This window comes from Osmerus eperlanus, chromosome 5 (assembly GCF_963692335.1).
Source record: "Osmerus eperlanus chromosome 5, fOsmEpe2.1, whole genome shotgun sequence".
Classification (NCBI taxonomy): Eukaryota; Metazoa; Chordata; class Actinopteri; order Osmeriformes; family Osmeridae; genus Osmerus; species Osmerus eperlanus.
Window position 1 is genome coordinate 21,425,716 of NC_085022.1, and position 14,428 is coordinate 21,440,143.

A 14,428-nucleotide genomic window follows, 5' to 3' on the forward strand; every position below is an offset into this window, starting at 1 on the left:
CCACGAGGACGGTCTATGCATTCCTTTTCTATAAGGCTTTCATTCATACATTTCAAGGACCAGTGCTTTGTGAAAGGTGAAGGAACTTCTGAATATATGATCATATTTTGCTTCATGTCAACGGGTTCCGCAGCGGGTGCGTTCGCAAAATGATTGTGTTAGCAAGCTTGCTAGCTGCTAATTAGCAAGGCAGTTCTTTTGGAAGATGCAAGTAGCTAACAGCTAGCCATCCCTACCCATATAGACAGTTAGCTATTTAGACATCTATTTTGAAGTGTGTTTCCGTTTCATTCGAAAGGTATGAGAAAGCGGTGTCGCGAGCTGACACAGTGGCGAGTTGGTTCAGAATGTTATACTGTAGCAGCTGTGTTGTTACTACTAGCTGACTGTGCAGAGCAATGCTAAACTTGCCTAACCGAGAGTAGGAACAAAATGTCGGCCAGGCAGGGTTCCTCTGACTAAGGTATGTTTAATCTTAGCTAGTTTCTATGGCAATAAATAATTCCAATATATTAAGTCGTCTAGAATTGTGTTAACAACAGCCTCTTGCTATCCCTATTAGCAAACTATGAATGTTTCCGTTTCATTCAGGGTATGGAAGGTCATTCCTATGAGGCGGGGTGATAGTTTCGCTAGCTAGCTACAAATAGATACTTGTACCGTTACTAGCTGGCCATAGGGGACACCTGTACATCGGGGCGTTGCCCTGTATACAGTAGGCAGTTTCTGTTGTGTTTAATGCAACACATGCCTTTACTGTTTTGGTATTTGTAATGGTTTTGTTTCAGGTGCAATTGGTTTAGGTGTGTGTGTGTGTGTGCGTGCGTGTTATTTATTTATTCCAGTCACTCTACCTGTCTTTATAACTTCCTTTTATCAGCAACAATATAGACAATCACATCACTTACATAATTTACTAATCAGAACGGTTGGTTGACAAGCTGTTCTTCAAAAACATAACTACAACTAGGATAACTGAACCCTTTTTCTCAGATAATAATTGTCCTTGAGAGTAGATTTGTTTGCAGTTAAGTTTCTTTAATTCACATTTTGAAGCTAAACATTGCTGCTAATTAACCAGCTTTAAATTATTTGAGTTAACCAGACACTTTCTGGCAAGTTGATTAAATAAAATATTATTGGAGAAAAAACATATTGGGAGTTTTAGATAGCATGAAGGGGATTTGTCGTTAAATAGTGAATTAAATATTTTATGACAAGGTTGTCTTCTCATTCATATTGAGTGTATACCATAGCCTGTTAAAAGCAGTTTTTAATTCTCTTACTAATCAGAGTTGAAGTTCAGACCTTTTAAAGGCCCAAGGTAGTCAGAGGTTTCACTGATTCCAAGTTAATGAGTCATATTTTGTTGTGCCCGATGTAGTATTTCCAACATGATGTCACCTGGAACACTGCCAATATTCAGCCTTGGCTTAGCACACTTTCAGGTTTTACTGCATGTACTGTGGTTATTTACAACCTGACGGATGGAAGAGTTCTGTCGACTGATAAAGCATTTGTTTGCTTGATTTTGAATTCCTATATAGTTGTGGGTCTATCCCCCTCTTACATAAGTCTACTCTGTAGGAAAAAAGGAACCATAGCCCTCAATACTGTAAATCAAGCATCACCATAAATATTTCCCTTATTTTTTAAGTGGCACAGAACTATCACATGCAAAGGGCTCTATGTGGATGCTACAACTACTATCAATCCCAGTTTTACTACGACCCCCTTTGTAATGGTGCAGACATGCCTCTTATCACAGTTTCTCATTGGTGCTTTGTCTTCACTTCAATCAGTGTAAAGGATAGATGGCAGGGCTCATTGCTGCTTATCAGCACATTCCTGCCCTGTGTGTGTTTTGTGTGGATCACTGATAGCCAGCATTGGGCTGACTGAGTTCTGGAGCTGATTTCCTGGCACAAGTGCCTCCCAGACAGTCTCCCATTCTCTGGTAATCATAACTTCAGCTAGAAACGTAGCAAGCTCCGAAACAAACATGGCTCCAGGCAATTTGGTCCCTTTAGTGGATCAATAGATGGAATGCATTGAAAATAAGCCAGTGACCTTTGAAGGTACAGTATTATAGAGTTTGAGTGTTGCTGTGCTCACAAATATACTATTATGGCATTGCGGTATGTCAGTTTTCACATACGTCTACCAGTTGGATTGTGGCGTTTGTAGAATCAGAGTTTGAAGTTTAAGATTCAGTAAGGGTTCTCATTCTATCTGCCTTTGTTCTAGGGTTTGATAGCTCAGCATCTGTTAACCTGGTACATGATAAGCAAGGCTCTGGGCCCTGCATCACAGTTCCCTCCACCCTCTGACGCTTGCCAGAGGACACAAACAGCCCCCCGTGCTAGCGTCATGCTAGCGTCATGCTAGCGTCATGCTAGCGTCATGCTAGCGTCACAGTGGAAAGTTTTGGGAGAAATAAGCTGCAGGTTCAGCCATGCCACTGATGGTTCTGTCTTCTTCTACACCACTGGAACTTGATACCAAATCATTATGTATAGGGCTCTTTATAATACTGAGGCGTCAGCAACCTTGGGCTATTTATAGACTATGATATAGAATAACTGCCGAGCCGGAGCATGCATGCAACCCCCAACCCAATCTTTTTGCATCGGGAGTCAGGTGGCTGAGCGGTTAGGAAATCGGGCTAGTAATCTGAAGGTTGCCAGTTCGATTCCCGGCTGTGCCAAATGACGTTGTGTCCTTGGGCAAGGCACTTCACCCTACTTGCCTCGGGGGGAATGTCCTTGTACTTACTGTAAGTCGCTCTGGATAAGAGCGTCTGCTAAATGACTAAATGTAATGTAAATGCATCTGTATTTTGAGATTGTTATGACATTTACATTTAGTCATTTAGCAGACGCTCTTATCCAGAGCGACTTACAGTAAGTACAGGGACATTCTCCCCGAGGCAAGTAGGGTGAAGTGCCTTGCCCCAGGACACAATGTCATTTGGCACGGCCGGGAATCGAACTGGCAACCTTCAGATTACTAGCCCGCTTCCCTCACCGCTCAGCCACCTGACTCCCATGAGAGAATTTAGTAATGCTGTTTTGTGTGTTTAATGGGCAATGTCGTTGACACAAATGCATAATATTTCAAAAAGGTATTGAGCCTGCATCGGGGGAAAAAATCACAGTAATACCACTTAAGGACGCAAACGCTGTAGGCTCCATGTGTAGCCAATTGGGAAATTATTCATTTTTGTCTTGGAAGCCAACGGTGGTGGAGAGAGGCAGGAATGTCTGGAATCTGTCACCACTCTCATGCTCTGCGCTGATGAACCCCTGCGTGAGAGACCCGGTGGCCCGTGAGCCACAGCAGAGATGGATGGAACGGCACTGCTCTCCTCTGTTCAGAACACCGGGCCCGCTCTGCTTAACATTGTAAGGTGAAGTGCCTTGCCCTAGGACACAACATCATTTTGCACGGCCGGGAATCGAACCGGCAACCTTCTGATTGGTAGCCCGATTCCCCCCCCCCCAGAGCTTAATGCTCTGTGCTGCGCACAGAACGTGCTGTGGCACAGATACAGATATGTGCTTCATTGTACCCCTGCACTCTTTTCATAGATTGTTGGTGCTCTCTGCATACTTTAGAGTCTAGACGAATGCCTTTTTATTACCTGACACTTATTCAATTAGCCTAGCGCTATTGTATGCTGTATATTTGGTTGGATTGTAAAAGTTTGCAGTTTCACTCCCCAGTATTCATCTTTCTGTTCCCACTTGACAAAGGGAACATCTAAAACGGCATGCTTTTGAGTGCCCTCCTGGAATGCTTCTTGTGGTTGTTGTCTGTTTAAATGGAAGTGAACCGTCTTGAACACCTCCCAAGCGGCTAGCCTAGTTGTGTGCATTGGATGCAGCTCACCTCGGGGGCATAATCTAATAGTTAGCCCACGTGTGGAGGGGCAGCATGTAACCAGCAGAATCGGACTAGCTTTAGCCTAGCTCTGATTCCCTGTGGCGATGCGAGGGTTAAATCCGATACAGCAGTTTACACTGCGGATGGATGCTCGCTGGTACAGAGCCGTCCCATGCTGTAGCGGAACTGCAGATCCCATACAGATCGCTGCCAAACGAGGGGGATTTGCTTCGATCCCGTGAGCGTGTCGAGAGAGAGAGAGAGAGAGAGAGAGAGAGAGAGACTGTTTTGATGAAGCACAGACACATGTGGGGCCATACAGTCAATTGAGCCGTAGCTGTGAATCGGCTTCTCTTAGATTGCAGTGAGTGTTTCATAACCCCTGTCACCTGTGCTACTAAGTCCAGCGGTTTCAGAGCCAGGTGAGGAGAAGGCAGGGAAAGGGCTTCTTCCTTTTGGATCTGATCGGGCACAGCCATATTCCGAGGCTGCTCATGGGCAGGAATCTCCTGCCGGATTTACTGAGAAGTAGCTGGAGGAGGGAGAGAGGCTGTTGTTTGTGTCCTCCGATGAACAGGATGGATGGCTGTAAGTACTTCACTGTTTAGCCTCTAAATCGTTTTGCTGTAGCAGCATGGGTTCAGGTTCATTCACGTGGTGCATCATGCATGTTGGTGCATGTTGAGGTTTCTGTTTTCGTCTGCAGTTGCATTTTATTTCACTGTGAATGTGAAACTGTGGCATCTCAATACTACTGTATCTGCTGTGCGTGTGTGTACGTGCGTGCGTGCGTGGAGGAGTGATCTGCAGTCCGCCAACAGTTTGTGCAGAAAGTGCCCTAGCTCTCAGGGGCCCCATTCTCTGGTGATACTACAGACCATCAGCATTAGAATACGTTTTCTGAGGCAGGACAGTTTTAGCAGTTGTCAGCACTCTCCGACGCATCGTTTTCAATCTCTGAAGTGATCAATCATCTCATTCCGCTTGTTTTCCGCTCTGCTGCCAGGACCCAAGTTGGAGAGCGATACTTCTGTTGTTTTCTGCCTTTGGCCGCAGTACAACTTACACAATGTTCTCCAAGTACATTTGTTTTTGGCTAAACAATTTATATTGCGTTTTGGCGTTCTCTGGTCTTTGTCATTGTATTGACCCCAATGTGTTGACAGTGATCTGAAGATGATCTTGTTTTCTTGTGCGTGATAGTGTACTTGTAACCTGTGCAGTCACAATAACAAGTCTGGATTGTCTCATTCCTCTGGCAATAACACAAAGCCTTTCACCAGAGACGTTCATCTCTTCCCTGTTCCGGCCAAAAGTACAGACTAGCTTTTGTTTGTAGCTGTGAAAAGTGACAGATTGAAAAAGTCACTTTCCGTCCTACTGCAGGAATTTGTGGAGATGACTTCCATGTCCCTTCCCACTGCAGAGGTCACTAATGAATCCACAGAGGTCCACAGGGAGGTTAACAGAGCAGGCTGTGTTGGCCTCGTCTCCTAGTATTCGTGGGGTCAGATGGCTGAGCGGTAAGAGAATCGGGCTAGTAATCAGAAGGTCGCTGGTTCGATTCCCGGCCGTGCCAAATGACGTTGTGTCCTTGGGCAAGGCACTTCACCCTACTTGCCTCGGGGGAATGTCCCTGTACTTACTGTAAGTCGCTCTGGATAAGAGCGTCTGCTAAATAACTAAATGTAAATGTATTCGATCACATTCACGTCCTTTGTTACTAGAATCTGAGAGTGCAACCCAAAGGGTGTTAGTTCCAGGCCTCTGTTCACAAGTTTCCCAGTAATCCAGCTTTTGCAGCATCACAACAGCAGAACTAATTAGCGTTATTTTTAGCCTCTTTCCCATGGCGGTCAAAATTGAATACGATTCTGCCTCAACCACACCACAGCACACAATCTGCTAATCAGAGAATTAAACACCCCTGTCGCAGTGCCTCAGTTCTGCAAGGGCTTCTGCTCCTACTCCTGGTGGAAATAATAGGCTTTATTAGTTACAAGCCCTGTTTTAATGAGGAGTGGATGGCGTAACTTGGTTATATAAACCCACAGTGCTTTCCCCTCCAGTGTTGTAGGGTTAGGCTATGGGCTGGACGAGGCTGTGGTTGAGATTCTGATGCCTCATCACGATGATATCCTTTCCAGGCTGGTCTAACAAGACTCTCAGCTCTCTGGCCTCATCAGTCCTCGACTGAGTCATGTGACCTTTTCAGTAGCAGAGGGTTACCTCCCCTGTCAAATCTGGCACAGAACAGTGACTGACTAAGCATGGATTGGCAAGAAGCTTCTTGACTTTCATGTAACTCGATGACGCTGATTGGTTGATTTGATAAAGGGAAAAGACTTGTTCTTACTGTTAGGGAGGGTTAGGGAGGAATTAGGCTAGTCGTTAAAGGACACCGTATGAAACATATCTCGTTAGACCGGCCTGGGAGGACTCACTTCCCTGTTGGGCATTATTGAGTCATCATCAGAATTGCTCTCATACGATTCTTAATGGAACAAGCATGAATTCGCGACAGCTACCATGGCCTGCCTCCACAGAGACAGCTACCATGGCCTGCCTCCACAGAGACAGCTACCATGGCCTGCCTCCACAGAGACAGCTACCATGGCCTGCCTCCACAGAGACAGCTACCATGGCCTGCCTCCACAGAGACAGCTATCATGGCCTGCTTCCACAGAGACAGCTACCATGGCCTGCCTCCACAGAGACAGCTACCATGGCCTGCCTCCACAGAGACAGCTACCATGGCCTGCCTCCACAGAGACAGCTACCATGGCCTGCCTCCACAGAGACAGCTATCATGGCCTGCCTCCACAGAGAGTCTGCTGCCAGCGCTGGATACAGCCTGCCTCGTGTTGGCACAGTCTGTGAGTGACCACAAAGGGTACACGAAAAAGGGCCACAAACTCATTGATTACTGGATACTGACACCAAATGCAAACTATGCACAAGAGCACTGCACTAACCCTCCAGGCACAATACTGATGGCCAACACATGTTTGTCTTGTTCACTCCCTGTGTTTAATCCTTAATAGGGGGTTAGTCTTCATAGAGATGGGTCTAATTAGCTTGTAGTCATTTAGCATTTCTCTTTTTTATCTTCAAAGTAACATGAGACAATTAACAAGTATCCTAGTTTCTTTAGAGATTTTCTGGTTACACTGGCTAAGCAGCGATGTGTTTATGTTGTTGGTGGGTTATGCAGTCAAATGTCATTTTCACTATGCAAACTGCTGTGAATGAATGCAGACATGGTTAAAGAGGAGGGCCTTCTGCATACTTCACCACAACACTACATTCCTTCACTGTTACCAGGGCAACATGCTCTGCAGGAGAAGGAGGGATCACTCTCGTTCAGGTTACGTCGTAATGTTTTGTACCGTGCCGTTGGGGCATAAATGTGTTTTAAAGTACTTAATATGGTCAAGAGAAGAAACTATGCCTATTCAAGATTTAGTGTCAACTGGAATCAAGTACCTTAGCTGTTCAGTTTAGCTGTAATCCCCTTCACCTCTCCCCCAACCATAAATTCAGACAAAATGGTGCAGAGTACATTGCATCAGCGTTTTTACTGCGCTGATCAGCCACTAGAGACGGGTATAAATCCTGCTCCCCGAGGAGCAAACTTCACCAGCAGGACTCGAGCTCTGTGTTTCAGACATCTGCTTATTCAGACGTCCCTGGTGCGGTGCATCCGCTGCAGAAGACCGGAGGGAGTTCCCTTGTTCAAACTTTTGTTTGCCCTCCTTTTGTGTCACCCCCCCCTGCTGCTTTAGAGGCTCCTCACTGTAGTAGAGCTGAGGACATAGTGTGGGCCCTGGTGGAGGCCTCCTCACTGTAGTAGAGCTGAGGACATAGTGTGGGCCCTGGTGGAGGCCTCCTCACTGTAGTAGAGCTGAGGACATAGTGTGGGCCCTGGTGGAGGCCTCCTCACTGTAGTAGAGCTGAGGACATAGTGTGGGCCCTGGTGGAGGCCTCCTCACTGTAGTAGAGCTGAGGACATAGTGTGGGCCCTGGTGGAGGCGTCCTCACTGTAGTAGAGCTGAGGACATAGTGTGGGCCCTGGTGGAGGCGTCCTGACTATAGTAGAGCTGAGGACATAGTGTGGACCCTGGTGGAGGCCTCCTCACTGTAGTAGAGCTGAGGACATAGTGTGGGCCCTGGTGGAGGCGTCCTGACTATAGTAGAGCTGAGGACATAGTGTGGGCCCTGGTGGAGGGCTCCTGTGGATGGCCTGCTCAGACAGCAGCACGGACACTTTGGCTGACAGCTTGGTCCATCCCCAGGAAAAATTGCGTCCTTCAATTTGCAGCGATCCTCGATGTGTTGGTGTGTTTTGCAGCGGTGGTTGGATCGTGGTCCAGCCTGTCACAGATGTCTTGTGACCGTGTCTGGCTGAGGCACAGCTCTCCTCTAAAGAGATAAGTACTGTATTCTCACTGCAGCACTTAGTTGCCATGGGAGCCGGGATGAGGGTTTGAAGTTGGCAGAGCTGTTTTTCGAGGTCCAGTCAGTCCGAAGGCTAACTCCCCCCCCCCCCCCCTCTCCTTAGGCCTGATTGGAGCTGATGCTGCTTTTAATGAAAGATTCATCCCTTTCATGCTTCGTTATGTTTTAATGGGGCTCAACATGAGCTCATTTTAGCCAGTGTGTTTTCTGCCTCGCTGGCCCTGCGTCTGGGCAGAAGGCTGCAGAAACTGCAGTGGGAGATGTTGGGCAGCCCCCCTGTTCACAGCTGGGATGTTGAGTCTCCTAGTCAAGCAGGCTAGCTAAAACCATTCCAGTACTGCAGCCTACCCAGACCTTTTCATCCAGCTGATAACCCGCGTGCTGTACAAACACGATACTGTCATCAGGCCCCCTGGTGTAGATTGTGGCGGTGCTTTGTCAGAAGCTGAGGTGACAGGGAGAGGTGACAGAGGACGGTGCTTGTTAGGGGGGGGTCTTTTGGTACCTCACGATTCGAATCGATTCTTGGGGTCACGATTTGATTAAAATTTGATTCATGATTTTTCCAAGATAAAAAATAAATTAAAAAAATACAAGATAAAAAATAAAAACAAATACATATATATATATATATATATATATATATATATATATATATATAACATTTAAAAATAATTTTAAAATGTTTTACATTTGTGAATCGCTAGAAGACTGAATCGCGATTCGAATATGAATCTCTTTTTTCCCCACTCCTAGTGCTTAGCTGACAGTAGAAGGGTTTGACCTGTGTCCCTTCTCACCTTGGCCTCCAGTTTACTGTGGAAGTTATTGACTGTTAACGTGCAGAGTCTCGTTTCATGACAACCGCTCACTTCCTCCAGCCACCTCTGCCGTGTTAAATATAACATACTTTTTATTTTACCACCACGACCATTGTCCTCTGTAGACTGTTAAAGCACATGCTGACTAGTCTGTAATACGTTCAGAGAGTAGCAGAAGTGTGTGGGTGTTAAAAGCAGAGAACTGTGACCGCCCACTCTAACCTCGCTAATTCATGTCGCTGCCGCTTAAGTCCCACACACTCCCGGGGTGGCTGTGGCTCAGGGGGTAGAGAGGGTTGTCTGTCAATCGCAAGGTTGGCGGTTCGATCCCCGACTCCTCCCAGGCCATGTGCCGAAGTATCCTTGAGCAAGACTCTGAACCCCAAGTTGCTCCCGATGGGCAGGCCGGTGCCTTGCATGGTAGCTCGCTGCCGTCGGTATGTGTGATTGAGAGTATGAATGGGTGAATGAGAGGCAAACATTGTAAAGCGCTTTGAGTGCCGCTAAGGTAGAAAAGTGCTATATAAATGCAGTCCATTTACTCCCGTCTCTTTGGAAGTGTGTGTGTGGAGTGTGTGTGTGTGTGGTCCGCTTGACAGGCAGTGACGGTGTCTCATGGCTGTGTTGATGTCGTTCACCCAGAGTGAACTGGACCTAAAGCCAAGTGTAAGATCCGTGCTTATTTATAGCCTTGGGCACCAAGCGAATATTGTAAAAGCACAAACGGCTGCTCGATCTGCCCCACCATGGCCATGACTGACACTGTATTCTCATTCAGTTTCTGGTTGTAACTAGTTGCAGTAGCATGAACACCCTGTCATAACTCAGGTCCAGTTCAATGATTGTCATTGTTGGCCGTCTCGCCTGCCTGCCTTCTGCTGCAATGCAGAAGTCATGCAAGTAAATAAAGCACCACCTCAGGTAGCTGACCATCCATAGGCTCCACGCTCTCTCCTGTCTCAGAGAGGGCCTCTGCGGTATCCTGTCAGGTGACAGTCCTTTGTGCCTTGGTGAAAGAAAAAACACATAATGATGGAGACTATTAGCGGTTCAGAGACATTTCCCAATCCTGCCTGAAAGAAAAAGCCATCATTCAGATCAAATGGGCGCACATGGAATTCTAGCGTGTGTTTTTTCCCCTCAATGCCTTGTTATTATTTTTAGCCAAGGCTGGGAGCGTTCGTCTCCAGAACTGGTAGCATCTAAGCCGAGGCTGAGGACTCTTAATTAGGGCTGATAAGAATCACACTGTTTCCCTCTTGTTGTTTTCCACAGAGCGCAGCAATGGAGGAGACTGTCATATGGGAACAGCACACAGTGACTCTGCACAGGGTAGGTGTCTCTCGCTCTCTTCTCTACCTTGGTCCCTTTACCTCCTCTATCCAGGCCCCTCCTCCCTGTATCTCTAGTCTGCCCTTGTCTCGCTATCTTTGTCCTTCCCCCACCCCATCCCACAATCTCTCCATCTCGCTTTCCACTTGTTCTCTCAACCAGTCAGGCTCCTAGCTGCACAACGTGTGGTTCCTGAGGAGAGGTGTGGAGGAAATCTCTGCTCTACATCCCCAGTGGGTCTTTGTCCCACGCACAAGAGAAATACATTTTCCCCATTTCAACCCTCCTCTTCTGTGAAGAATCCTGCGCCGCCTAGTCCAAACACGGGCCATTTCTGTTCCTCTAATATTCCTGTTTGTGTTTGTGCAGGCACCAGGGTTTGGCTTTGGGATAGCCATCTCAGGGGGACGGGATAACCCTCATTTTCAGAGCGGCGAGACCTCCATCGTTATCTCAGATGTCCTGAAGGGAGGCCCTGCAGAAGGCCTTCTGCAGTAAGACCCATTACCTCATTTTTTTTTCACGAACGCTATCGGATTACCGGTTATCAGTATTCGATTACCGGTTATCAGTATTCGATTAGCATGTTTCATCCTAGGAGGCTCCAGCGTGTCTGTGTGCTCAAGGGCTATCTCCGCTCCGCAGGGAAAATGACAGAGTTGTGATGGTCAATGCTGTCTCCATGGACAATGTGGAGCATGCATACGCGGTCCAACAGCTTCGGAAAAGTGGGAAGAATGCGAAAATCGTGAGTATCCGTTTTGAAACGGCGCATGGCTAATGCAATGCAGTTGAATTTCGTTTAAACTTGGTGATGATGAGATATTGTGTGGGAAAGACAGCGACACTGCAACGGTAAGAGTGTGAAACCTCAGAGACGTTTTGAGTTTAATGAGATCGGGCAAAGCCTCGAGACTTTCACAGAAAGACTAGGGTAACAATCCAGGCTAAAAAGCCAGTGGTGATTTCTGAATATCTGTGCCACCATAACTGGGCTGAGCCCCCTAGTCAGGCTGCTCTCTGTAGTAGCACACACACCCAGAGTGGGGATGTTAGTGATTCAAGATATTTATTTTCATGTATACGGTTTAACAAAGTTAGTCCGTACAATGAAATTCTTATAGCGCAATGTCCTCCTTCCACATAATTACAGTAAAAAACACTAAAAAGAGAGAAAAATATATAAATCTATGAGCGGCTGCTGACGCTCTCTCTCCCCGAGCCAGACCATCAGACGGAAGCGGAAGGTCCACGTCCCCATGAGTCGCCTGGGCGAGAGAGAGACCATGTCTGAGCACGACGAGGAGGAGGACAGCTACGACGAGGAGATCTACGAGACGCGGAGCGCCCGGAGCGGCCCCAGCGCGTACGGCGGCGCCACAGGTCGCCGCAGCGGGCGCAGCACCGGGCGACGGGACCGCGACAGGGAGCGCGAGCGCAGCGGCTCCCGGGACAGAAGCCCCTCCCCGCGCTCAGACCACCGCTCCATCAACCTCCCCCCGCGGCCCGCCAAGGTCACCCTCGTCAAATCACGCAAAAATGAAGGTGAGCATCACAAAGTCGGGACAAAGGCTTCTCTGTCCAGAACTGTCCTCTGGACTGGTGGAGGTTCCTTAAGCCCAATTTATACTTAGGTCGCAGACACTTTTGAAAAGGTCGCCGACAGAAATGACGTCTCGGTCGACACTTTTAACCGTCGCTTAGAAGTGTCGCCTACCAGGAGAAATTTCTACTGGCGCGGATGTCGTCACATAGTGAAAAATTAAAATTGTCAGTTTCTCCGATTGATCACCTAGGCTACAAAGCGTTAACAATGTAACCATAGCTATGAATGTAACGGTAAAATGATTCTGTTTACGTCACGCGAACCTTGAGCACAGGCGACTGTTTTCCGAAGTATAAATGCAGCTGCCTGAGCGACACTTTTTTTTTCTTCGTCGGCGACCATTTCAAAAGTGTCCGCGACCGAAGTATAAATTAAGCTTTACTGTTTCCGGGTTAGTCTTGTGAGAGCTGTGGAGTGTGTGAGCAGGCGGTCACTGGGACTCCTGTGCTAACATCCTCTTTGTTGCTGTCGTTCAATCTGTAAGCAGAATATGGCCTGCGCTTGGCCAGCCACATCTTCGTGAAGGACATCTCCCCTGAGAGCCTGGCGGCCCGGGACGGCAACATCCAGGAGGGGGACGTGGTGCTGAAGGTAGGGGGGGGCGTGGTGCTGAAGGTAGGGGGGAGGACAACGGAAGGAAGGAGTGAAGAAGGAATGGAGAGAAAGTTAAAGTTTTTTTCCCCTTTCAGATCAATGGCACAGTGACAGAAAACCTCTCCTTGATAGACGCTAAGAAGCTGATTGAAAGGTCAAAGGGCAAGCTAAAGATGGTGGTGCAGAGGGATGAGAGGGCGACGCTGCTAAACATTCCCGACATGGACGACAGTATCCCCTCCGCCAACGCTTCTGACAGAGACGGTAGGAGCGACTAATACGTTTCGTTCAGACAAATTGAATGTTGTACGAAGTTGTCCAATCGTACAAATAAATACAGATAAAATGTAACATAGTAAAAAAAGTATACATGGGATCAAATAAATGTTAACATAATGAATTATAGTGGACATTTTTATAGCTATGAGACACGATTTGGGTTAAATAATTATTTAAAGTAGCCTTCAAATCACGGCTCTGTTCTCGGATATTTCTTCTTTTTTTTTTTACCACAGAAATGCTTTTTGGTTAGGGTTTAAGTGACGTCAGCTTTTTAGCTAGTAAAAAATCAGTTTGACTTGACACGTATCTGAAAAGACTAATGTCTAGCTCTACCCACTGAGATTGACAGTTAAATATGCTCATTTCAGAAACAGGTGCTACCGAGTTAGCAGGTGAACGGTGTTTAAACTTGTGTTTTTGTGGTTGTTGAACAGACATTTCAGACATCCATTCGCTGGCGTCCGACCATTCCACCCGATCTCACGAGCGCCATCGCAGCTCCCGCTCCCGCTCCCCGGACAGACAGGAGCCCTCGGAACACTCCAGACACTCTCCTCCGCAGATCAGCAACGGCAGGTAAGATACCACAGATCACCACAAAGTGGACAGCACTCACTGCTCTTTAGCCAGGTTATCTCAAGTATTTTTTTTTCTCTAATTGTTTTTCATTGTCTTTTATTTTATTATTTCTTCCTGCCTCAGTTGTTGGAGACTACCGTAAGTTGGGTAGCCTTTCGCAAGATATATATATATATATATATATATATTATAGAATAGTTACTGTCATAGTAAAGTAGATTAGCTGGTGGGAAGATCCCCTTTGTAGGTCTGATAAAGACATTAATGTTCAGAATCTGAAGCCTTCTCTTCCCTTTTGTGAGCCTATAAGCCTTTTCAGTAAAAAGAATCCATCTTTATTTGGGACAGAAGAGATGGCCTCCTGGTGAGCAGGCAAATGTACATGTTCTTGATGCAAATAAAAATGTTCTTGTCGACGTTGAGTTCCACGTGGGGAATCACTGCTTGTTCTACCCCGCTGGTTTACGTGGTATTGCCGTAGTCACGATCTGTGACATAAATTATTAAGTGCCTTGTCTTTGGAACAACTCGGGGCTCCAGGGCCACTGTCACACAGGATCTGGCCTGTGTGAGTGTCACATGATCTCTGTGTCTGTCCAACACCGTTTTCAGCGAGACCGCATGTTTGGCACAAAGACAATATTGCTTTCTAACAATGGGCCAAAACAAAGGGCTGTTTCTGACGGTCACGGCTGCTGGTCGCCCTGTGCTGTTCAGCCGAGTCGTTGCTATGACTCCTGACTTCTGTCCGTGTGTGTGTGGCTGTGTCAGCCTGCTTGTGCCTGTTCTGCCAGTTTGTCTGATTGAGGTCAACAAAATTAGGATTTCTTAGGACTCAACACCATATTAAGATACACAAATTCCTTTTTTT

At 46.9% G+C, this 14,428-nt stretch overlaps 1 protein-coding gene across 2 annotated transcripts in view; it reads left to right on the forward strand.

Annotated features, from left to right (window-relative positions):
* The window catches only part of tjp1b (tight junction protein 1b), a 55,494-nt gene that overhangs the window by 26,737 nt on the left and 14,329 nt on the right, over window positions 1-14,428 (forward strand). For both annotated transcript variants that reach the window (XM_062462640.1, XM_062462641.1), the window contains 8 exons: window positions 10,440-10,496; window positions 10,866-10,990; window positions 11,142-11,244; window positions 11,723-12,041; window positions 12,587-12,693; window positions 12,792-12,960; window positions 13,413-13,554; window positions 13,681-13,695. In XM_062462640.1, the coding sequence (XP_062318624.1) occupies window positions 10,440-10,496; window positions 10,866-10,990; window positions 11,142-11,244; window positions 11,723-12,041; window positions 12,587-12,693; window positions 12,792-12,960; window positions 13,413-13,554; window positions 13,681-13,695 (1,037 nt within the window). The remainder of the gene's footprint in view (window positions 1-10,439; window positions 10,497-10,865; window positions 10,991-11,141; window positions 11,245-11,722; window positions 12,042-12,586; window positions 12,694-12,791; window positions 12,961-13,412; window positions 13,555-13,680; window positions 13,696-14,428) is intronic.